The sequence below is a fragment of the Salvelinus sp. IW2-2015 genome, linkage group LG22, assembly GCF_002910315.2.
Source record: "Salvelinus sp. IW2-2015 linkage group LG22, ASM291031v2, whole genome shotgun sequence".
Taxonomy (NCBI): domain Eukaryota; kingdom Metazoa; phylum Chordata; class Actinopteri; order Salmoniformes; family Salmonidae; genus Salvelinus; species Salvelinus sp. IW2-2015.
In genome coordinates, this window is record NC_036862.1 from 16,459,729 (window position 1) to 16,484,993 (window position 25,265).

Here is a 25,265-nt window from a genome sequence, read left to right on the forward strand (position 1 = left end):
TATTTCACCGGATGTATGCGTATGAAGCATCCGGTTGGCGTTTCCACTCCCTACCAAATATGATGAGAGGAAGCCCAGTGGCCGGCAGGTGGAGAAGATGGAGCAAGATGGATTTTGGCCGAAATTATGCTAATTTTCTCACCGAAGAAACATTTAATCTCAATACAGTTTTCTGTGCTCAAAACTAAAATATGTTACGAACAGAGTGGACTAGGTTTAGTAGATTTGACCCTTTGCCAAAGTTTATTTAAAAAATKGCGTTGTTTAGAAGGAGTGCAAGGGCGAAGTGAGTTACGGAAATATGCAAACACATGCTAGAACACGCCAATAGGATCGCTCTTTGTGAGACCAATCGAAAGCGAGAGGGGCGGGATAAATCTATACGACGCTGTTTGCTGCCGGGGAAACTGAGTTTTGGGGTTGTGCAGAATTTTGCCGGGCGGGAACTCCCGCCATTTTTTCAACCCAGGTGTTAACCTCTTGCATATTTCTATTAAGTTGTTACAACCCTTTACAATTATTGTAACAACTTCAACTTTCAAGGACGGAAACTGCGAGTCAAAAAAAAATCGCTCCATTAGAAGAGGCCTAGTCTTTGGAGAACGGAGTGTAGAGAGCGCGCCAGATCCCCTGACGGGAACCTCCGCTGTTGCCGCGAGTTCGAGAATCCTGTCAGCTCGCCTCTCCATCCTCCTTTAGGACTAGCTAGCATAAGTTTATCCGTATAGCCTACCCGAAGAGTCCATTATCAGTTCACACTTTTAAACAGCTGTTTTTGACTAGTTCGTCTTGATAAACAATGACACAACTACCGGCGAACAGAACAAGGATGCGATTTGACTGCTAACAAGAAGTGCTGTGTTATTGTTTTGCAGCGAGGATTTAGCCGAATAGCTAGCTAGCTTGCTACACGTTGAATGCTCCTGGAATATTTTGGGATACTTGACTACATGCTAAGGCCATATTGTCATATTTTGCGTAGTTTTGTACTAGGAGTTTTATTTTTTAAGACGTCATCGCTGCCGTTTCGTACTCAGGATGGCACCACTGCTGGGCCGGAAACCCTACCCGCTGATTAAGCCGCTAGCCGAGCCGCCAGGCCCAGAGGAGGAGGTCTATATCATCGAACACACCAAGGAGGCCTTCAGGAACAAAGAGTATCCTTTCACAATATGGCAAAGCCGACTCAGTTCGCCAGCTAGCTGACTATCAAAGCACAACCATTATGCACACTAATTGGGACTTCGCGTTTTGTCAGTGTTTTAACATGTTATTCACCTTCTGATGTTTAATAACTAAATACTGTAGCTATGTTGAATTTGTTATGCTTCTTTTGGGACTGTTGTCCCTGTCTTTGTCGTAATATGAGCACACAGTGTTATTTCGTAGCCGAAGTTGTGCTCTCTTTTTAAAACTAGCTAACTAGACAAACAGTAACTAAGTTAACTACTACTACTTTTATTTGAGAATAGTACTATCCAGCTATCTATCGAGCTGATTTATGCCTAACTGGTTTGGGTAATTCGCAAGATTTGTTTAAGTTTGTTGTGGCGCGTTTGTTAGCATAGCTAGCTAACTTTACAGAGTAGACGGACGAGCAAGCAGCTAACTACAGACCGAAAACGTCACAGATTACATCACGTCGGTTCTGACACTAGCTCATGATCAAATCGGTCTGATTTGACATGCAGATAAAATTGGCAAGTTTGACTTGTTGGAAATACACCGGTTGTTATGACATGTAAGAAAAAGCACACGTGTTTGTGCCATGAACCACTTTCCAATCAAGTGTAGCCGGTGCATGGCCGCCAGGCATGCCCGATTGATATACTAATGCATCGTTCAGGTGGCTCAGCGGTGTAATAAAAATGCAGTTCAATGCATTGTTTTGAGGTCCCCTAGCCCTACTACCAATAGTTACAGAAGTATTTTGGTGCCCCACGTGAGTTCGAGATAATGTATTGCTCCTGGAGGCTGCATAACTCACTAGGCCATCATCACCACTTTTTGTCTCTCTAGTCTAAAGGTACGGTACAATGACCTTATTTGATAAGAAGCAAATTGAGCCACCTGTAAGCAAACCCTAATACTACTATCTCAGTGTACAACATCATCAACCCAAAACTTTGTGCTCTGCATTTTGTCAGTAAGTGTAATATAATGGGTGAAGTTTGTACGGCTTAACATCTAGCTAGCCTATAGCCATTGGGGTTATAGATGCCAAAGTCATAATGATATCGGGACATGACTTAACACATTGCTTAGCCTCTACAGACAGGAATACTGTTAGATTTTGTTTCAGCTGGAGTACAGTGTTTCTGGGTATTACCCTGCACTTTGGCTCTGTTATGAAAGGATCCCGAATATATGCATAGTGTGGGACGTCCCTCACACTCAGACTTTTAATTATTGAGATCAATTGCTGCTAACTGGGTCAAGTGACTAAGCGGATGTTCCTATCATCTATCCTAGTACTCATACTATGATAATTTGAAGGGAATATATGTTGTTATCCTGATGAAATGGCTACAGAGAGTATGAGGCGCGCCTGCAGAGGTACGCCGAACGCATCTGGACATGCAAGAGTACCGGCAGCAACCAGCTCACACACAAGGAGGCCTGGGAGGAGGAGCAAGAAGTCACTGAACTGTGAGTAACAAGCACGTCTAGCTTGAGTGACATTACAACAGAAATACTCTGTCTCAACATAAATATATATTGTCATTACATACAGAGGCTAATAAGATCTGTAGCACACACTGCTCACTGTCTCCCGTTGAAGGTCACATGATTCACAGCTGTGTTATTGGACCTTCCCCGTGCGACTCCTTCCTTTCTATTTGCAGGACGTATGGATTGAGTCATCCTTGAATCCAATGATGGGGAGAATGCCTTCATTTTATTTAATGAAAAGAGGGTGCAAAATAAGTGTATGGCCTGGTCCAGAAACAACCCTTAGCACTTCACGCCCCCTAGGCACTTGTGTCCATCTGAAGGGATTGGATTAGGGAATGTTTTYAGACAAGGTCTAGGTTCTCTCGTTTGATAAGTTTCAGGACAGTGTGTCCAGGTTGGCTGCTGTGGCATTGAGTGCTGCACTGTGGGAGGGAGTGAAAGTTGAGTTCCGTGTGTACACGAATGACCTCAGCGCAGTGCCACAGCCAGGCTGTGCTCCACCAGCACCCTCGGCGCAAGCCATGCAGGATCAGCAACCGTATTTAAAGATGTCTATTTATACTATGCAGGGAAGTCTGGGTTTGAATTTGCTTCCCCTGCTGGAGAAGTGGTTGTGCACACTGTGTACAGATAGGATAGGCATTGGTGGTCCCAGCATTCCGTTTCATTGAGGTGTTACCATTTGTATTCATTCCTCGGCTCGGACTGCTGCGTGCATGTTTATGAATTACGGAAAGCATTTGCAGGTGACTCGAACAGTGCAAATAGCAATAGCCATACAAAGCCACCATCTGTCAAAATTAATTGCGTGAATGTGCACCAATAAACAGACTTCTTATGCTAACAGATTTGGGTTTATTGCTGCCATTTTCAATTGAGTGTTAGATAAATGTGATGTTTTACATGAGTGTTTTATCTCCAGGCTTCAGGAGGAATACCCACTATGGTTTGAGAAGCCCGTCCTGGAGATGGTTCATCACAACACGGTCTCCCTGGACAAGCTGGTGGACCAGGCCTGGGTGGAGATCCTCACCAAGTACGCCGTAGACGAAGAGTGTGACTTTCTGGTGAGGTTATTTATATTTTGGTTGAATGCTGTGAATGTTTGTTTTCATGTGGTGAGATAGTAGTCAATGAAGGTGGAAGAAATACTTTTAATGTAAAATATGTTGATAAATAAAATAAAAAGCGCCCAATTTTACACTTTTTTTGCACGTAATTGATCTGAAAAACCTTTTACCCCCCTTCCCCAATTCCTTTTGGGGTCTTTAGGTGGGGAAGGAAAAGAGTTTGCGGGTTAAGGTCGTGAAGATACATCCCCTTGAAGGGAACGCTGAGGGGGAGACGTCGGAGAAGAAGCTAGAGGGAGCCTGCGACTCTCCTTCCAGCGACAAGGAGAATGCCAGCCAGGAGAACCAGAAGAAGGAACAACAGCTGACCAGAGAGGAGATCCCCAGGGAGACCAGGGAAAGCAGAAGAGAGAGCCTCAGTGAGTACCACACGTTTGGGTCATGTTGTGCTAACAAATTATACTATTCGATTTTGGGTAACCTGCACTAAAATCCACAACATAGTAGGGGTGTAAATGTTTAAATGAAATTGGGAGCCTTAACGTTAAGACAAATCCCAAACAGCTTAAACAATGTCCCTACAACATTTTTATGACGGTACACTTATCAAAAAACATATTTTTTTCTGTGTTATAGCCTTAACTAGACGATAGGCTATAAAGGCTTGGGGAACATTTTTTAAAGGTAGACTCAGCGATATGAAGTGAATGCAGAAAGGAAACAACATAGTTGGTCAACTTATGCAACAACTAAGAGCGTTGGCCGTACTTCTCTGCAAAGTACGGACCTTTTTTTTTTCTGGTGGTATCCAATTGGTAGTTAGTCGTGTCCCATCACTGCAACTCCCGTACGGACTCGGGAGAGGCGAAGGTCAAGAGCTGTGCGTCCTCCGAAACACGACCCAGCCAAGCCGCACTGCTTCTTGACACAATGCCCTCTTAACCCAGAAGCCAGCTGCCCCAACGTGTCGGAGGAAACACCGTTCACCTGGAGACCGTGTCAGCGTACAGGTGCCCAGCCAGCCACAGGAGTCGATAGAGCGCGATGGGATAAGGAAATCTCGGCCTGCCAAACACTCTCCTAACCCAGACAACGCTGGGCAATTGAGCTGCCTCATGGGTCTCCCAGTCACGGCCAGCTGTGACACAGTCTGGAATCAAACCCGGGTCTGTAGTGACGCCTCAAGCACTGTGATGCAGTGCCTTAGACCACTGCGCCACTCGGGAGGTCCCCTCAAATTGATTTTAACCAACAATTGGTCCTCTAAAAAATACGGCCCTCAGTTGAATTTCAAAATCCCGACGTGGCCCTCGAGCCAAAAAGATTGCCCACCCCTGCATTAGGCCCTCCATGGAATGAGTTTGACACCCATGATTTATTTATGTCACATCCCTACAACACAGCACATGGAGCTTTAAGACATGTGGGCTAGTTCAGAGACAGCTGTTTTCACATATTAAAGAGATTTGATGTCTATTGGACAAACCTGGATTATTCTTTTTTTATTCAAATGTACATGTAAAAATAGCATAGGATCCACACAGGCCTGATCTGTTGACATGTGTTAAAGTATACTGTGTGCTTGTTTGCCATTAGGTGATCGAGCACGGCGCTCCCCCAGGAAAACTCCCACCGCTATGAAGGAGGAGAAGAAGAGATGGGTGATGCCAAAGTTCCTGCCACACAAGTACGACGTGAAGCTGATCAGCGAGGACAAGGTTGGTGTCCTCTCCACAGTTTTAAGATGTCTATTGTTCACCTCCGACCATCAAGTGCACGTTTTATGTAACTGGGTCGTGTTCATTGGTTACAAAATGGAACAAAATGGATTTAAACAGACAGAGGCTGCCTGAACTTGTTGAATAAGAGACACACTTTTGTTTTTCGTTACCAAATTGATTTAAAACATTTTCCATTGCATACTCTAATGAACACAACACTGGCGTCTGTTATGAAATTTATATAAATGTTTAAACCCTACACCAACAGGTCATCAGTGATGTCCCAGTGGACAGCCTCTTCCGGACTGAGCGCCCTCCAACCAAGGAGATCATGCGCTACTTCATCCGCCACTATGCACTCCGGCTTGGGATGGGAGAGACGGCCCCCTGGGTGGTGGAGGATGAACTGGTGAAGAAGTTCAACCTGCCCAGCAAATTCAGCGACTTCCTCCTGGATCCACACAAGGTAAACCTGGATTTATATGGTGTTTTGTACTTTTTGTTTGTTTGTCCAACAACCTCCACATATACTCCTGTTGATGTAGGAGCTCTGGATTATGTGATGAAGAATGAAAATGTAGATAGAATACAACAGTAAGACAAAACTGAAAAATATATTGCCTTTCAGAAAGTATTCATACCCCTTGAATTATTCCAAATTTTGTTCTTACAGCCTGAATTCAAAATAATAATACAAATCTCATCTGTCTACACACAATACCCCATAATGACAGTGAAAACATGTTTTTTCAAAATGTTGCTAATTTATTGAAAATGAAATACAGAAATGTATATCTCATTTAAATTACTATTCACACCCCTGAGTCAATACTTTGTAGAAGCACCTTTGGCAGCGATTACAGCTGTGAGTCTTTCTGGGTAAGTCTATAAAACTATTTCACACCTGGATTGTGCAACATTTGCATTCTAATATAATATCTTCAAGCGCTGTCAAATTGGTTGTTGATCATTGCTATACAACTATTTCCAGGTCTTGCCATAGTTTTGACTTAATCTACTTAAAATCTAACTCGGCCACTCAGGAACATTCCCTGTCTTCGTGGTAAGCAACTCCAGTATAGATTTGGCCTTAGGTGATTGTCCTCCTGAAAGGTGAATTCATCTCCCAGTGTCTGGTGGAAAGCAGACTGAACCAGATTTTCCTCTAGAATTTTGCTTGTGCTTAGGTCTATTCTGTCTTTTTTTAAATTTATTTTTAATTTATTTAAAGCATACACAACATGATGCAGCCTCTACTATGCTTGAAAATATGGAGAGTGGTACTCAGTAATGTGTTGTTGGATTTGCTCTAAACAGAACACTTTGGATTCAGGAGAAAAAGTGGATTGGTTTGCCACATTTTTTGCTATATTACTTCAGTGCCTTGTTGCAAACAGGATGCATGTTTTGGAATATTTGTATTTTGCACAGGCTTCCTTTTCACTCTCTCAATTAGGTTAGTATTGTGGAGTAACTACAATGTTCTTGATCCATCCTCAGTTTTCTCCCATCACAGCCATTCAACTCTGTAACTGTTTTAAAGTCCCCATTGTTTGGGCTTATGGTGAAATCCCTGACTGGTTTCCTTCCTCTTCGGCAACTGAGTTTGGAAAGATGCCTGTATCTTTGTAGTGACTGGACATATTGATACACCATCCAAAGTGTGATTTAATAACTTCACCATGCTCAAAGGGGTATTCATTGTCTGCTTTTTATTTTACCCATCTACCAATAGGTGCCCTTCTTTGTGAGGATTTTGAAAAACTCCCTGGTCTTTGTGGTTTAATCTGTTTGAAATTCACTGCTCGACTGAGGGATCTTATAATTATCTGAATGTGTTGGGTATAGGGATGAGGTGGTCATTAAAAGATATCATCAACACCATTATTGCACACAGTGAGTCCATGCGACTTACGTCAAGCGGTGTGAATACTTTCTAAAGGCATTGTATGTATGTTTTTATGTAACATTTTGTTTTTAATTATGTGACTAATAGTTTTTTTTGCCTTCTAGTTTTTCGCAGAGAATCCAGTCTCAACCAAGCGCAGGAGCCTGAGCTCAACGGAGGGCAAACCCAGTAAGAAGCTGAAGACCTCGAACACCCCGGGAGGAGGGAATTCAGGGAACGAGAAAACGGATTCTCTTGGCATGCCCCTGAGCCCCACAATCTGGGGCCACATGCAGGTTTGTCAAATTTTATACACGCTGATGTAACCTGATTTGCAGATATTTTTAGCTGGCTTAGTGGTTTTATAAAGAATCTTAGTTCACGTAGAATATGACTGTTGGTAGATAAACACAAGGTTTGTTTTCCTTATTTGACCATTGAGAATTTAAATGTTCAATAGAATTTGCAGATTTAGTCTGTTGCATTGGATTGAATCAATAATGCATCCATTTATATTGTAGATGACAATGAATGGCTCGCCTCTGAAGGTAAAGAATTCTGGAACCCCCAAGAAAAGAGATGGTGGGGCCTCTGTCCTCTCCTCTCCAAAATCCAGCAAAAAACCCAGAGATAAGAAATCTGCTGCTGCCAAAAAGACCCCCGGCAAGAGCGGTCAGAAGATATCCTCCAAAAAGGATGAAAAAGGTGGAGGCGCCAAGAAGCCCAAGATGAAGCAGATGACCCTGTTGGACTTGGCCAAGAACCCTCTCTCCGCTGGAAGCCCCAAGAAGAGAGCCCGGAGCACTGGCCCAGGGACCCCCAAACTGGGCAAGCCCCTGCACCCCATGGCCCTGCACCTGCTGCGCTACTACAAGGAGCACAAGGGCAAGGAGGACAAGAGGAATGCCATGTCCTGTCTCATATCCAAGGCAGCCAAGGCCCTCTCGTCTGAGGACCGGGGCCGGCTGCCAGAGGAGCTCCAAGACCTGGTCCTGAAGCGCTGGGAGCTGCTGGAGCAGAAGAAGAAATGGGCGGCCATGAGTGAGGAGGAGAAGCAGGACGTGATGAGGAAGAGGCGTGAGGAGATCAGGGAGAAACTCCGGGAGAAGACCAAGGAGCGGCGGGAGAAGGAGCTGCAGGTGCGCCGTGAGCAGCAGCGCCGCTATGAGGACCTGGAGATTGAGGGCGGCAAGGCACTTCCTGTCTTCAAGCTGGTTGACATGCCAGAGGGCCTGCCCAACTCCCTGTTCGGAGACGTGGCCATGGTAGCGGACTTCCTCAACTGCTACGCGGGCCTGCTGATGCCCGATGACCAGTACCCGGTGACGGCAGTGGCCCTGATGGAGGCTCTGGCTGGGGAGGAAGCAGGTTTCCTATACCTGAACCGTGTGCTGGTGGTGCTGCTGCAGACCCTGCTGCAGGATGAGCTAGCTGAGGGCTACAGCGAGCTCGACATGCCCCTGTCGGAGATCCCCCTCACTCTCCACTCTGTCTCGGAGCTTGTGCGCCTGTGCCTGCGGCCGTGTGACGCCCACGGTGATGACTCTGGCCAGGGCTCTGGGGGGGATGACTGGGGGCCCCTAGGGGGATTTGACCAGGTGGTAAGCGGCGAGTTCCTCGAGCAGCTGGAGGCGGTGGAGGTGTTTGAGCTGACGTCGACGGAGAAGGCCAGCCTGCTGGTAGCACTGTGTCACCGCATCCTAATGACCTACTCGGTGGAGGACCACGTGGACTCCATGCAGCAGCGCTCGGCCGAGCTGTGGAAGGAGAGGTTGGCCTCACTCAAGGAGGTCAACGACCGCAAGCGGGCTGAGAAGCAGCGGCGTAAGGAACAAGCCGAGGTCAAAGGCGAGGAGGCTGCCAGTAGCGACACCCCATCAGCCACCGCCGGCGACACGCCATCAGCCACCGCCAAGGTGGAGAAAAAGAAAGAGGGTAGCGCTAAGAAAGAGGTGAAGAAGGTGAAAGCAGAGCCGGTGGCCGCGGAGCCGGTGGTCACGGAGTCGGAAGACATGATCAGTACGGTGAAGAGTAGGAGACTGATGTCCATCCAGGCCAAGAAGGAAAAGGAGGAGCAGGACAAACAGAACAAGGGTAAGGACAGCTGGGAGTATTGTAGGTCATTAGACTGGGCCATTTTTCCTGTTCAGGTCACGTGGTAAGGGAATACTCCTATCACTAGTTATAGAAAAATATGAAACATGTAAACAGCAAACATATCGTCCCCCATGAATGATGCAGCGCTTCCCATGAGCCAATCAGTGTAATTTTGTAAATGCCAGATCGCTATGGCAAGACGCATCATTCTCTCATGTTTAGTCAAAATCGGGCCGTTGGTGTTTGAGATCTCGTGGGTTAGCTAGACTCCTATCCCTGAGCATGTGTGCCAAATATCATCACTCGGAGTCAAACAGTTTAAGAGAGCTAAACGTGTCTCTTATATCGCCAACATGTGGTCGATATGAATGTTCTTGCATATGTTATGTCTTGACAGTGTTTGCAACATGTGTACCAAATGTTGTTACAATATGAATGTCCTTTGACTGATTTATATGCATTTGTATCAGACAACATGAACGTTTATTGGTCATTAGTCTTGAAAATACTGCGGAGAGACCTTTGTCCATAGATGCCACATCAAGTTTCGTGTAGATCAGTTGGTGCCAGAAAAATAGCGTTGAAGTGTTTTTTGCAAATTCAAAATGGCGGAATTTCCACCATGACAGATCTTATGAGTGCCTGAGGCAATTATGTTCCTTGTGTAAGTCAAACAGGGTGAGGGGCTTGACCTTTCAACGTTATCATTTTCAATCTCTTGTTACAGCGCCAACATCTGACCAATCAGTGTAATTTTGTAAATGCCAGATCTCTATGGTAAGACTCATCATTCACACAAGTTTCATCAAAATGGGGCGAATATGGTCTGACGTCGCGTGTGACTAACGTACTAACAGACGGAGACAGATCCAAAGTCCTCCCCGATTTTTGTCGTGGAGGACAATTAGAAAAGATGAGATGACTATGGTTGAATTTGAGCCAAACAATGCTGAGTCCGTGGTTGCATAGGTGATTTATGCAATGGGAATGCTCTGTTACGTGCCTATTTAAAACAAAACTTATTTTTTTTGTCACCGGCTCAAATAATGCTGTTTCTCTCCCCTCAGAGCGCATGGAGAAGGAGGCGGAGGAGGAACGTGTCCGCAAGCAGAAGGCTGCAGCAGAGAGGGCCTTCCAGGACGGCATCGCCAAAGCCAAACGGGTGCTGAGGAGAATCCCACTGGGAACTGATCGAAACCATAACAGGTCAGCACGCACGCACACTTCAACTTCAAAACCTGAACAACAGGTTCAGGTGTTTCATTTACAGTGTACTCTTGATACATGCACATCACTTATATGGTTTAGTGCATGCATCCTCAACGGTCCCAAGACATTGGATATATTAGAAATCAACAACTATGTCAAATGTAAACTAATTTAATGTCACTGTTGGTTTATATTACCTTCGGTAGTGACATTCCAGCTCTTTGTGTCTGTGTTAGGTACTGGCTGTTTTCTGATGTGGTGCCTGGCCTGTACATAGAGAAGGGCTGGGTGCACGAGAGCATTGACTATAGCTACACCCTCACCCTGGAAGAGGCTACAGCCGAGCCTGAAGACGAGGAGGCCACCAAAGAGGAGACTAACGGTGAGTTATTACACTGTCATCACATATGAGAGTTCGCAAACCATAAGCTGTACTATGTTTAGTGCCTCATGTCCCAGTAGCCTCTGTGTCAATACCACATTACACATACTTTTGTTACATGCACATATAGAGACGCCGCTAACGGTTGGTCATGGATATTTGTCAATGTGTATGAACCCGGACGTTAAGAGGCCTACGTACCTAATTTGATTTTCTTTCCCCAAATTTCCAAAGTGGAGGAAAATCAATCCTGACGGAGTTTATGGGCCCTTGAGGCAAATTTGTCAAGCATGTAAAAGACGCCTACATACAAAGTGTAGTCTCTACTTATAACAGTGCCACCTATAGGCCAATCAGTGGCATGCTTTTTGACTAAATTACTCGTGGTCCTGTAGTTTGTGTGCTTAGAAACGTTACCAATCTATGCTTTGAGTTATTTAACCATGTCCCCAAAAATGATTTGAATTCAGAGAATAACAATGTTTCACAGCTTTGCTGTGAACCCCTAAATATAATTGAGTCATATTATTAGTTGTAGTAGATGGTCTTGTAGTAGTTGCAGTGTTAAACCTGGGTCATATACATTAGGGCACACTGTAGAAAAATAAGCTATTCCTATTGGTCAAGTTTGGTTTTGTGCCTACTGAACACGACCCTATTCTGTTGCTGGTCCTGCAGATGTTGAGGACGGTGGCAGTCTAGATGGTGCTCTGAGCGAGGGAGCCCACCAGGGGGCGCCAGCCGCCGTCTGCATAGAGACCACCACTCCCAACCAGGGACAGAACCTCTGGTAAGAAACTCACTGGCAGAGATGGTCATTGGTTGACTTGATAACTAAAAAGATTTTTGTCTTTCAATAACAATGTTGAGACGGTACTTACACCAGAGAGCAGATGATTATATTTGTTCAAGGACATACTATGTGATTACACCTAGCTTGTGTTGTGTTGAAGGTTTGTGTGTGATGCTCCACGGGACCTTGATGACCTGGTGGAGAGCCTCCATGCACAGGGTGTGAGAGAAAGCGAGCTGAAGACCAAGCTGCAAGTCAGGTGAGGAGACATGAGTGTTACATTCTACATTCCCTCCACCAATTCACTCACCAATGACTGCTTTGTGAGCGACTCCACACTTTACATTTCTTTGCAAATAGCCCAGGGTTTTTCCTGGTTAGGTCACATGGTACAGGTATATGTGCGTGAGTTAGTGTGACTGACTGACTGGGTGTTGTATGCTGACAGGTACCAGGACATCCTCCACTCTATCAACCTAACCCGCAAGGGGAACCCGGGGCTGAGGAGCTGCGACGGCCACCAGGAGCTGCTCAAATACATGCGCAGCGACGTCATCGAGGTGGCCTCGCGCCTCCAGAAGGGAGGCCTGGGCTACATGGACGACAGCATGGATGAGTTTGAGAAGAAGGTAACTATTTATTCATACAATCAATTGACATGTTTGGAATCAGTACTTTATCCTGATCACTTATCTGGTCAGGTCGTATGGTCAGGAAACACTAATGGCCATACACATTATTTTGTTCAACCAACTTTTCAAGATCTTCCTCAATGCCCGTTTACCTGTATTTGACTTTGTGCCTCGCAGATTCAGCAAATATGACCTCTGAACTTTACCATTCCCCTCTGACCTMTTTCTCTTTGTGTGTGTTCAGGTGCGTGACCTGGAGAACCTGAAGGATTTTGGGGAGTGTGTCATCACTCTCCAGGCTTGTGTCATCAAGAAGTTCCTGCAGGGCTTCATGGCCCCCAAGCAGAAGAAGAAGAAGAAGCAGGAAGGGGAGGAGAGCAGGAAGACTGAGGAGGTGGATGAGGAGAAGAAGCTGGCAGAGGAGGCCAGGGTGAGTAATACCTATTTTAGACAGAACATGGTATGTTACCTGTCATTAAAAACAAGGCAACCCCCTTTCAAACAGCCTCTTATTTACTATTTTCTTGCAAGTATAACCCCTTTTATACATATCAGTGCGTAACTGGCAATTTGTATGGCGGGGGGGGGGGGTTAAACCATGGGGCCTGTTTGCAATTCATATTATGAAGGTATTAAACAATATTGTTATTGAATTTACCCGCGTAAAACAGATTTTCTCACAGACCCATGTGGTTGCAGGGTCTGAAAATACAGGTTTCATGACTAGGTCTCGAGGTGGGTTGTAATGTAGCATGTTTTAATTTAATTTTTACCCCTTACCTCTTTCGGGTATAAGTAAAATATGGTATAAAGAGGATGGTATGGTAAAGTGTGATCTGTATATAAAAGGGGTATTCCTAACGACTAATCCAAAATCCGATGTTTCTTCATCCTGCTAATGGTTAAGGATAGGATTGAAGCCAGGGTAATCTGTTCCTTGATCTGGTTTTAAAGGGCTGCTTCTACCCCCAAGCTGTATTTGAGCTTAAGGAGGACTGTCTTTTCAAATCAAATAAATGTTTATTTAAAGTTCATTTTAAACAATTTGTTCTGTGAAAATCGATACAATAAAAGAGATGAAATAAATAAAGTCAATAATAGTCATTTGTCTGCTGTGCAGGTGGCGACGGCAGTAGAAAAGTGGAAGACGGCGATCCGCGAGGCTCAGACCTTTTCCCGAATGCACGTGCTGCTGGGCATGCTGGACGCCTGCATCAAGTGGGACATGTCGGCGGAGAACGCACGCTGCAAGGTGTGCCGCAGGAAAGGTGGGTGATCCTCAGTGTCCTGGAGCTGTCTGAAAACTGAAGGGGGAATTTTAAATGGTGTCAATGGAAAAACGGCATTCTAATTAGTAAGAAACAATTGAAGATAGTATCCTAAAAGTGGATCTAATTTGAACACGAAAGTCAATCAGATGAAGAAAGAAAAATATGAAGTATGTAGTGCTTTCATTAGGTGGCGGTAGAGCACCGTGCACCAACGTCTCGTTAAGAACACTTTTCACAGTATTGAGTCATCTACACCCAGGTTTCCCAAACACGGTCCTGGGGTCCCCCTTGATGCAAGTTTTGGTTTTTGTCCTAACACTACACAACTGATTCAAATAATCTAAGCTTGATGAGGAGTTGGTTATTTGAATCAGCTGTGTAGTGTTAGGGCAAAAACCTAAACAGGCACCCAGGGTGGGCCCAGGGACAGAGGTTGGGAAACCCTGGTCTACACTACAGCATTTGACTGTCATTTCCTGCCTGTTGGAGATGATCTGCCTGAGCAAAGTCCTGTGAAGACTTGGCGATTCACAAATCACCTTGCATCCAAACAACGACCCACTAAAGCAGGGGTGTCAAACAAGGCCCACAAGCCCATTTTCAATCCGGCCTGCGAGGTGGTTTGAGTAAAAAATGAATAAACATTTCAGGGGAAATACAATCGACATTGAAATTACTAGAAGTAAATGGAGACTGTAGAAATAATGACCTGGGCCTCACATGCAGTGCTAGCTGTGACGCTAGAGGTTCTGGGTTCGAGTCCAGGCTCTGTCGCAGCTGGGCCGCGACCGGGAGACCCATGGGGCGGCGCACAATTGTTCCAGCGTTTWCCGGGTTAGGGGAGGGTTTGGCCGGCAGGGATATCCTTGTCCCACTGCGCCCTTGTGACTCCTGTGGCGGGCCGGGCGCCAGGTGTACGGTGTTTCCTCCGACACGTTGGTGCGTCTGGCTTCCGAGTTAAGTGGGCATTGTGTCAAGAAGCAGTGCGGCTTGGCTGGGTTGTGTTTCGGAGGACTTACGGCTCTCGACCTTCACCTCTCCGAGTCCGTACGGGAGTTGCAGTGATGAGAGGAGACTAACTACCAATTTGATACCACGAAAAAGGGGTTAAAATAAATAAATAAAATAATGACCTAGATTTAGTCTCTTTAAAAAATATATATATATACAGTGGGGAGAACAAGTATTTGATACACTGCGCATTTTGCAGGTTTTCCTACTTAAAAGCATGTAGAGGTCTGTAATTTTATCATAGGTACACTTCAACTGTGAGAGACGGAATCTAAACAAAAATCCAGAAAATCACATTGTATGATTTTTAAGTAATTAATTTGCATTTTATGCATGAAATAAGTATTTGATCACCTACCAACCAGTAAGAATTCCGGCTCTCACAGACCTGTTAGTTTTTTCTTTAAGAAGCCTCCTGTTCTCCACTCATTACCTGTATATTACTGCACCTGTTTGAACTTGTTACCTGTATAAAAGACACCTGTCCACAACCTCAATCAAACAGACTCCAACCTCTCCACAATGGCCAAGACCAGAGAGCTGTGTAAGGACACAGGGATAAAATTGTAAACCTGCACAAGGCTGGGATGGGCTACAGGACAATAGGCAGCAGCTTGGTGAGAAGGCACAACTGTTGGCGCAATTATTAGAAAATGGAAAGAGTTCAAGATGATGGTCAATCACCCTCGTCTGGGGCTCCATGCAAGATCTCACCTCGTGGGGCATCAATGATCATGAGGAAGGTGAAGGATCAGCCAGAACTACACGGCAGGACTGGTCAATGACCTGAAGAGAGCTGGGACCACAGTCTCAAGAAAACCATTAGTAACACACTACGCCGTCATGGATTAAAATCCTGCAGCGCACGCAAGGTCCCCCTGCTCAGCCAGCGCATGTCCAGGCCCGTCTGAAGTTTGCCAATGACCATCTGGATGATCCAGAGGAGGAGGAGAGAAGGTCATGTGGTCTGTTGAGACAAAAATAGAGCTTTTGGTCTAAACTTCACTCGCTCGTTTGGAGGAAGAAGAAGGATGACTACAACCCAAGATCACCATCCCAACCGTGAAGCATGGAGGTGGAACAATCATTCTTTTGGGATGCTTTTCTGCAAAGGGGACAGGACGACTGCACCGTATTGAGGAGGATGGATGGGGCATGTATCGCGAGATCTGGCCAACAACCTCCTTCCCTCAGTAAGAGCATTGACGATGGGTCGTGGCTGGGTCTTCCAGCATGACAACGACCCAAAACACACAGCCAGGGCAACTAAGGAGTGGCTCCGTAAGAGCATCTCAAGGTCCTGGAGTGGCCTAGCCAGTCTCCAGACCTGAACCCAATAGAAAATCTTTGGAGGGAGCTGAAAGTCCATATTGCCCAGCGACAGCCCGAAACCTGAAGGATCTGGAGAAGGTCTGTATGGAGGAGTGGGCCAAAATCCCTGCTGCAGTGTGTGCAAACCTGGTCAAGAACTACAGGAAACGTATGATCTCTGTAATTGCAAACAAAGGTTTCTGTACCAAATATTAAGTTCTGCTTTTCTGTGTATCAAATACTTATGTCATGCAATAAAATGCAAATTAATTACTTAAAAATCATACAATGTGATTCCTGGATTTTGTTTTAGATTCCGTCTCTCACAGTTGAAGTGTACCTATGATAAAATTACAGACCTCTACATGCTTGTAAGTAGGAAACCTGCAAAATCGGCAGTGTATCAAATACTTGTTCTCCCCACTGTATAGACAGTGGGGCAAAAAAGTATTTAGTCAGCCACCAATTGTGCAAGTTCTCCCACTTAAAAAGATGAGAGGCCTGTAATTTTCATCATAGGTACACTTCAACTATGACAGACAAAATTAGGGAAAAAAATCCAGAAAATCACATTGTATGATTTTTAATGAATTATGGTGGAAAATAAGKTTTTTTTTGTATATATTTTTGTCACATGCACCCGATAGCTACAGTGAAATGTGCTTTACTCTGAAGCTTGCTACAGTCATCAAAATGTAAGTTAGACAGTCGGGTAGCATAGAAAAATCCAAAAGCGATGTATATAGGACAATATTTTTCGCGTTTTGGCCTTGGAGTCAGACCTCGAACAGGCAGAAAGACATGATTAACTAATATATGGAGTCGTTGAATGACAGAAGAGAAGTTATCAGCTAAGTGTTGAGCTTTGCTTTAGTTCATATATTACCTTTATTTAACCAGTTATCTTATTGGAACACATTCTCTCTTCCAATAACAACCTGTACTCTCTCCAGGGAGAGGGCTGATACCTCCTGTCCTTGTTCTGTGGGACATAGTTAGCTCCAGTCCCAGGCAGGGCAGGGGGATGAGCCCAGAGCAGGGACAGGGTAGTGTCACTACAGGTGAACTACCAGTAGGATACTACAATATAAGGCCCTGTAAGTATTGATGTAATATAAGTACCAATTACTGTAAGTAGAAGCACAATACTCAAGGCCCTGTATAAAAATACACTACTCCCTCCTATCCATGTTGCTGATTTGACATTAGCAGAGTTGGTGTAGTGGAAACCTACCCAGTGATTTCAGGTTAGCCATGACTTGTAGCCTTATCTTGAGCTGCAAATATTTGGAAATGAGACTGATTTAAAATAGGTTATAAATTATTATGATGAATGCTTGTTTTGATAGAGCTAATGGGTGAGCTAATGAGTGAAACAAAAGTCACTCTGGGCCCCTTCTCCCTGTGGGTTTGACCACCTGTCTCATTGCAAGCTGAGCCCTAGCCAAATGACCCTGAATGTCTCAGAATGTCTCAGGGCATCTTCTTGGTCCAATCCCACATCATCCCCTACTCCCTAGCCCTTTTTGTGTACCCAGATTTTCTTTGTCACACCTGTCCTTGTCAAAATAGTTCCTCCACCTCTAACCAGTAACCACCTCTGGTCCTAACTTGTAGGTGTGAGTCCTGGGCTATGAGGGATACAGCGTGGGTATTTTTTTGTTTGCTCAGTTGGAGCTTTTGCACACGCATTCCGTACAGAGGCTTCTCCTTATTTCATATGAATAACTTTAGCTGGTCTTAGTGACTTTATGTATACACATTTCATTGTCTTGAGTTAATGACTCTTTACTGAGTCTGTTTGTGATGATAATCTCCATCGTGTCTTCAGGTGAGGATGACAAGCTCATCCTGTGTGACGAGTGCAACAAGGCCTTCCACCTGTTCTGTCTGCGCCCCGCCCTTTACCGCATCCCCCAGGGGGAGTGGCTGTGCCCCGCCTGCCAGCCTGCCGTACAAAGACGCTGCTCCCGTGGAAGGTAGGGGGTCACACAATAATACAAATCACTTCACTGGAGGATTAAAGACTTAGCTGTGTCTAAACTTTCTTGTTCCTCGCCATACACGACAAGCAAGCCGTTTCAATCTGAAGATGGTACTGTACAGGCCACTTGGAAAATACTTGTTTTATTATTTTGACTCCACTGATGAGCCCCCCCCCAAAATCATACAATTCTGTTTCTAGTTTCAGATGTTCTTCCAAACCTACAGCGTGTAAAGAAAGAAGCCGGTTGTACTGGTTGGGTGGTTGTTGGGTACCAATTGGATGAATTCTCTTTAACATAGAATGCTGGTGGCTACTTGTTGTTCCAGAAACTACAACGAGGACACTGAGGAAGAGGAGGATGAAGAGGAAGAAGAGGATTCTAAATCGGAGGACTCTGATGAAGATGACGAGGAGGATGCTGATTACAAGGCCGTGGGCCACAGCTGTGAGTATTATTGACCCTTGTGAGGAGCCTTATCATAACCCAATGTAACAGTACTAACGAGAGCAGGGTGGCCAACATGTGCAGAGGTTTTTCCCAACCTAGCTACAGTGCCTATAATAAGTATTCACCCCCTTGGTAATAAAAAATAAATAAAATTGTATTATTACATTTTAGTGGGTGTCTTGCCAAAAAACTGTGACTTGGCCACTAAAGAACATTCTGTCTTCTTGGTAAGAGACTCTGGTGTAGATTTGGCTTTGTTATAGGTTATTGTCCTGCTGAAAGGTGAATTTCTCTCCCAGTGTCTGGTGTAAAGCAGACTGAAGAAGGTTTTCCTCTAGGATTTTGCCTGGTCTTAGCTCCATCCCATTTATTTTTATCTGGGAAAACTCCCCAGTCTTTGCGGATGTCAAGTATACCCATACCATGTTGCAGCCACCACCATGCTTGACAATAAGGAGGCAGTTACTCAGTGACGTGTTTGATTTGTCCCAAACACGAGGCTTTTCATTTAGGCCAAACAGTGTATTCCTTTGCTGTGATAAAAGGATGCATTTGTATTATGTATATTTGTGTTGTTCTTTTTACTCTGTCATGTAGGTCATTATTGTGGAGTCACTACAATGTTGATCCATCCTCAGTTTTCTCCCATCACCTACTGCCTCATGGTGACATGCCTGAGCAGTTTCCTTCTTGTCCTTCAGTTCAGAAGGATGACTATATCTTTGTGTCTGGGTGGTTTAATACATCATCCACAGCATAATTATTAACTTGACCATGCTTAAAGAGATATTCAATGTCTGATTTGTTATTGTTACCCATTTACTTACCAATAACTGCCCATCTTTGACGCTTCTGAAAAACTCCCTGGTCTTTGTAATTGAATCTGTGCTTGAAATTCAATACTTGATTCACACTCCTTGACTTCGTCCACATTTTGTTGTAACAGCCTGAATTTAAAATGTAGATTTGTCAGTGGCCTACACACAATACCCTATGTCAGTGGAATTATGTTTTTAGACATTTTTACAAATGAAAAGCTGAAATGACTCTAGTCAATATGTAATCATCCCTTTTGTTATGGCAAGCCTAAATAAGTTCAGGAGTAAAAATGTGGTTAATAAGTTGCATGGACTCACTCTGTGTGCAATAAGTGTTTAACATGATTTTTGAATGAGTACCTTAATTTCTGTACCCCACACATAAAATTATCTGTAAGGTCTCCCAGTCAAGCAGTGAATTTCAACCACAAAGAACAGGTCGATTTTCCAATGCCTCGCAAAGAAGGGCACCTATTGGTAGGTGGGTAAAAACAAAAGTAGACATTGAATATCTTTTTGAGCGTAGTGAAGTTAGTAATTACACTTTGGATGTTGTATCAATACACACAATTACCACAAAGATACAGGTGTCCTTACTAACTCAGTTGCCGGAGAGGAAGGAATCTGCTCATGCCAATCAATGGTGACTTTAAAAGGCTTTAAAATGGCTGTGAGAGGAGAGAACTGAGGATGGATCAACATTGTAGTTACTCAACAATACTAACCTAATTGAGAGGGGGGAAAGAAAAAAAAGAAAGAAAAAAAATGCATCCTTTTGCAACAAGACACTAAAGTAATACTGCAAAAAATGTCAAAGCAATTCACTTTTTGTCCTGAATACAATGTGTTATGTTTGTGGCAAATACAACACATTACTGGGGACCACTTCATATTTTTAAGCATATTGGTGGCTGCATCATGTTAAGGGTATGCTTTTAATCGTTTTTCAGGATAAAAAATAAATGGAATAGAGCTAGTGCTTCCACAATGGAATTAGTCAAGTGGTATGAATACTTTCTGAAGGCACTGTATGTATGGGGTAGGGATAGAGGAAGGGGTGGTCATTCAGTAATCCTGTCAACCTCTATTTCACACAGTGAGCCCATATAACTTTGATTTGTTAAGCCACATTTTACTCCTGAACTATTTTGGGCTTGCCTAAACAAAGGGGTTTATTGTTTTCATTATTTAATCTGTATTCGTTTGTGGAATTATTTTCACTTTGACATTACGGAGTATTTTATGTAGATCAATGACAAATTCACAATTAAATCTATTTCAATCCCTCCTTGTAACTCAACAAAATGTGAAAAAATCCAAGGCAGGGTAAATACTTCGCCATGACACCCACTGTATATTTATTGAATTGGGTGTAAATGCAGAGTTGACACAGAAGCCCATACATTCTGAAGTGAAAAACTGGACTAGGGGTCTAAAACTGGGTGGGAAGGGCCTGTTGTGGAGCAGTGGTTTTACATAAATACCAGGGCCCAGATTGTCTCCTATCCTGACCAGCAGACCAGGGAAAACTCTGAACAGCCCGAACAATGGACACGTTTCCATTTCACGTGTGCAGAGAGAGATGGGAATGACAGGAATGTGGTGCAGTATTCTGAGCCCATTCTCTCCCCTCTTCATTGTCTGAATGTTGTCGTCGTCCCCTACCCCCTTTTGATCTGGCGGGCTTTTCACCCCCGGCTTGGCTTGACAGTATGTGGCAGAGTGATCCTCTGAGTTTAGGCATGCACGTAAGGTAACCACACACAACTGGGTTTGGAAGACGGGTGGTTATAGTGCTGCAATAACATTGCGAACCAAACTGAGAGGATACGGCCTTGTGCATTTTGAGGTCTCTTGACTAGGCACAGCTCCCTCCCTCTAAGTTGGGCTCATTGATGAGCCTATTAGACCAGAGGAGATCTGTTTTTAGGATGTCTGTTGAAAGATTTATTTTTTTWAAATCTGAATTATGTTTGACCATTTAACTTGTGATTTATATCTTGATCCCTATTCTCACAGTTCATACAGGTACAACAAATGTGTCTGACTGAATTTTTTTTCTGATGGTGTGTGTGTATTTAACTAGACTCTTCTTCCCAGTGAGATCAAGGAAGAAGACCAAGCACTCTAAAGCATCGAAGGCATCCAGTAAGGGTGGATCTAAGAAGCACTCTCCCCCCAGTAAACCCAGGAAACAGAGGGCTGCCCAAAGCAGCCCTGCAGACCTCGATGAGCTGGTGAGAACACACCCTATGGCTCATGGTTATGAAGACTTTGGTCTGGTGACTCCGACGCACTGGTGCAAGCCAGCTTCTATGCAGATAATTTGACCCCTTCCCAACACTATGGTGTGTTTGGTTTGCTGCAGGTGCATCAGAGCTCAAAGACAGGTGTGCGTCGGCAGACCCTGGAGCTGGAGAGGTGCGAGGAGATCCTTCAGAAACTGGTCAAATTCCGTTACAGCTGGGCGTTCAGGTGAGACTGATGCACTACTAGTCTGTTAGACTGGCATGCAGTGAAACATTTGTGAAGCTGGGAAATGCCTCCTGAAAGTGTTTAAACTATGGCTTGACTGGTACAACTAACTTTGGACTTATACTCCTATCTCAATGTAACAACATACATTAACTATATAGATATCAGACAGTTGATTTTAGATTTTCAATGTAGGTGTCCATGTGAATTCCATGGCAATGGTAACAAGCTAACTAGATCTGAGACGGTAGACCTGACCCCTAACCTCCCCGTCCTCTCTCCAGAGAGCCGGTGTCAGTAGAGGAGGCGGAGGACTACTTTGACATCATCTCCAGCCCCATGGACTTCCAGACTATGCAGGCCAAGTTCAGCGAGGGCCAGTATCGGCACGCCCAGGACTTCCTGGAGGACGTCAAGCTGGTGTTCTCCAACGCCGAGGAGTACAACCAGCCGGGCAGCTCGGTGCTCTCCTGCATGGCCAAGACGGAGCAGAGCTTCACTGAGCTGCTCCACAAGCTGCTGCCCGGCCTCAGCTACCTGCGCCGCCGCCAGCGCAAGAGAGTCAGTCGGACCCCCCAGGTCTCAGAGGATGAGGAAGAGGAGACGCCGAAGGTTCGGAAGATGCCGAATGGGAAAGGCAAGGTGGGTCGGCCCAGGAAAGCAGTGGTGGAGCAAAGGAGGAGAGAGGAGGAGGAGAGCGAGGAAGAGCGAAGCGCGAAGAGGAAGAGCAAGCGGGAAGTGGCCTCTTCCTGCCGGAGGGACTACCGGGAGCAGGAGAGCGATGGCGATGAGTGCGACAACCGGAGAACTCTGCAGCGGGGGGCTGATTGCAGGGATAGTGACGAGAACAGGGGCGGCCACCGACATTCCAAGCGGCAAAAACGCTCATAATGAAGTCCAGGGTGCTTTTTCTGTTTTGTCTTTTGAAATTTCTGCCCCTAAATGAAGCAGAACCCACCTCCCAATTCTGAGGAAATGGGGCTCAACTTCTCAGATGGAGTTTTTTTGGTTTTGTTAATATTTTTTAGTAAAAAAAGAAACTGATTTATATTTGTAATGCGATTTAATATTTGACATTTTTCAAACCGAGAAATTTACATTTAAGAAGAGAGGATTTGTCAGAGCTTAGAGACCCCCCCCCCCCCCCCCCCCCCCCCCCCCCCCTCCCAGGTTTAAAGTTGCGTCTTGGGCTGTGAGAGATGGGCTGGTAACCGTTGTCCAGGATAGAACTAATCGATGTACAGTCATCATTCTCTGGTTTTGCATTTTTTTGACGTGACTTAACACTGGCCTTTGGGCAACCCAGCCGTGTGAGGCCACCAAAGTCCTTGGCGTATACGTCTAAATTCTTTCTTCAGACCGCACACACACTGCCTAGCCATCACTCTGCCTAAGCATTGAACCAGATTATCCAGGTTTTTACATATGCAATTCATTTTCCAGTGTTATTCACAATGAAAAGACCTATTGCAAAAACAACAGTACGCTTTAGGCCCCTCTTTCTCCAGATGGCTCTGTTCTGGATGCAGAAACACATGTTTATCTGCAGTCTCTCATTCCTGGTCCACCGCGGTACCCAACCTTTCACCTCCATAATGTCCTCAGGTTGAGTAGTTGATTCTCCTTCAACTCAGCCCTGTAGTTCTCTCCCTGTAAAACTATGCCTGCCTTTATTTTCACATGTCTACTGTCTCATTTAACATTATAGGCTTTTATGATTTGAAACCAGTGTTTAAACCACATACAAGGATAACCATGGTCTAAATGCATGGAAACGTGCTTGTTGATTTTAAATGTGATTTTCACGTTCCGTGTTTGTTTTGTTGCACATCTGGCTGAATTTGATTCGAAGGCAGTGTATGAGAAATACTTGTGAGCTGTAACCACTTCCTCCTTCACAAAGATTTGTCAGCGGTCATCTTTATGCCATGCCACCCATACACGGTCTGGTTAGGGTCTAGTCCGGGGTAGGCGATCTGAGTGTGGAGGAGGGTTCGTGAACCATGGGACGTGTTGTTAGGTTCACATTCTTCAGCAGCAGGTTATTGCCTATGCTTCAAATTCCTTTGTCTGTTTCCATTCATTAGCACCAGGTGGCACTATACTCCTGCATGTTTAACCAGCATAGTGCAAGCCATGGTCTCATGAGAACCTCTTGTCTTGTTCGTATCCCTTTCCTAAACAACCCCATGCACATTCTACTATCACTAGAGTGTGTACCATGCTGTGTGTGTACCATACTGACACCTTGGAAAGTGGCTAAGATCCTTATAGTAATTCTCAGAAGGGGTGTTGGGGTATCTATGTGCAGGTTAGGTAGTGATCTACAATGCAGATTTCTTGACTACCCTTTTCTGTATATGCAGTTATGTGCTGTTCTATGCAGTACGTTGTGTTGGAAAACCTAGTCATTGAATCCTCAATCCTACGATCTGATTTAATTTTGGTTCTTATAATTTGGGTAGTTTTTAAAAAGCGCTTTGAGGTTTTTGTTTGTACTTCTCAACTACTGTATCTGGGATGATTGGGATTTCATTGTTGGCTGTTCAATTACATTGAATATATAGATGGAAGTGCAAATCTAAATGACTGCAAAAGTGACTGCCCTCAGTAGAATACCCGTCTGATGTAAATGCTTTCTTTCTGGAGGAACTAAAGTATTTTACACCTCTTTTTTTTATTTTATATAGTCTCAGCTGAGGTCGGGATTGGTTGGACAGGTGTGGGGCTCACATGTAAAGAATTCCCAATAAAGGATATGGGAGTTTAGATCTCCCCCTTTTTTTCTCTCTCTTTTTTGTTGTTTTGAGGTAAATATTATTCCCCCAGCCATCACTGCCAATGGTACACCTTCTGATCCATCATTGCCTGTGGGGAGGAGTTAGCCAGGCTGACGTATGTTTTCTTTACTTTTTAATAAAACATCATACAATGGTATCGCTTTTCTAGTGTCTTGCTTATTTCTGTCTTTATACTTTGGTTGGTTTACCTTCCTTGGTTGAATGCACTGATTCTAAGTTGTCTGCTTAATGACTGAAATGTAAATGTTGATAAAGGTCCTATGCATTGTGAAAGATGGTTACAACCCAGTACATGTATGCTTAGTTTGAAGATAACTTGCAGAATTAAAACTGCTTTTACTCATCTGAGGGGGTACAAGACTTTCCCTAAAAGACTGTCCTATTAARGCAGCTTTTGTGGAGTCAAGTGAAACTCTTGTGTGTCAGGTTTGTAGGGTTTCATTGTCGGGACGGCTGGAACACTGATGTGGGGCTTCATCAGTCTGTCTGCGGTCGGGCTCTCTGGTCCGGTCTCACTAGGCTTGCACTCTCTCACCCAGAGAAGCATGCCATTCTTTTAATTACAGACACTTGTGTTGTTCTTGGACCTCCGGTGGCACCAGGTAATTATCCCTAGTCACTTGTGAGGCACACAGGCTCCAGACTTTCCACTGCTGCATGGAGGGAGGGAGAGGG

General features: G+C 44.6%; 1 protein-coding gene across 1 annotated transcript; it reads left to right on the forward strand.

Moving 5' to 3' along the window:
• The first annotated feature begins 70 nt into the window (after positions 1-70).
• Positions 71-24,726, forward strand: LOC111949547 (tyrosine-protein kinase BAZ1B). The gene is made up of 20 exons (XM_023966821.3): positions 71-1,157; positions 2,533-2,649; positions 3,599-3,743; positions 3,949-4,165; positions 5,343-5,464; positions 5,736-5,933; positions 7,481-7,651; positions 7,877-9,449; positions 10,520-10,658; positions 10,898-11,043; positions 11,722-11,833; positions 11,997-12,095; positions 12,285-12,465; positions 12,713-12,898; positions 13,589-13,736; positions 17,893-18,040; positions 18,375-18,493; positions 21,415-21,551; positions 21,683-21,789; positions 22,074-24,726. The coding sequence occupies exons 1-20, from the start codon at positions 1,039-1,041 to the stop codon at positions 22,678-22,680; spliced, it is 4,791 nt and encodes a 1,596-aa protein (XP_023822589.1). The 5' UTR covers positions 71-1,038; the 3' UTR covers positions 22,681-24,726.
• Positions 24,727-25,265: the final 539 nt, after the last annotated feature.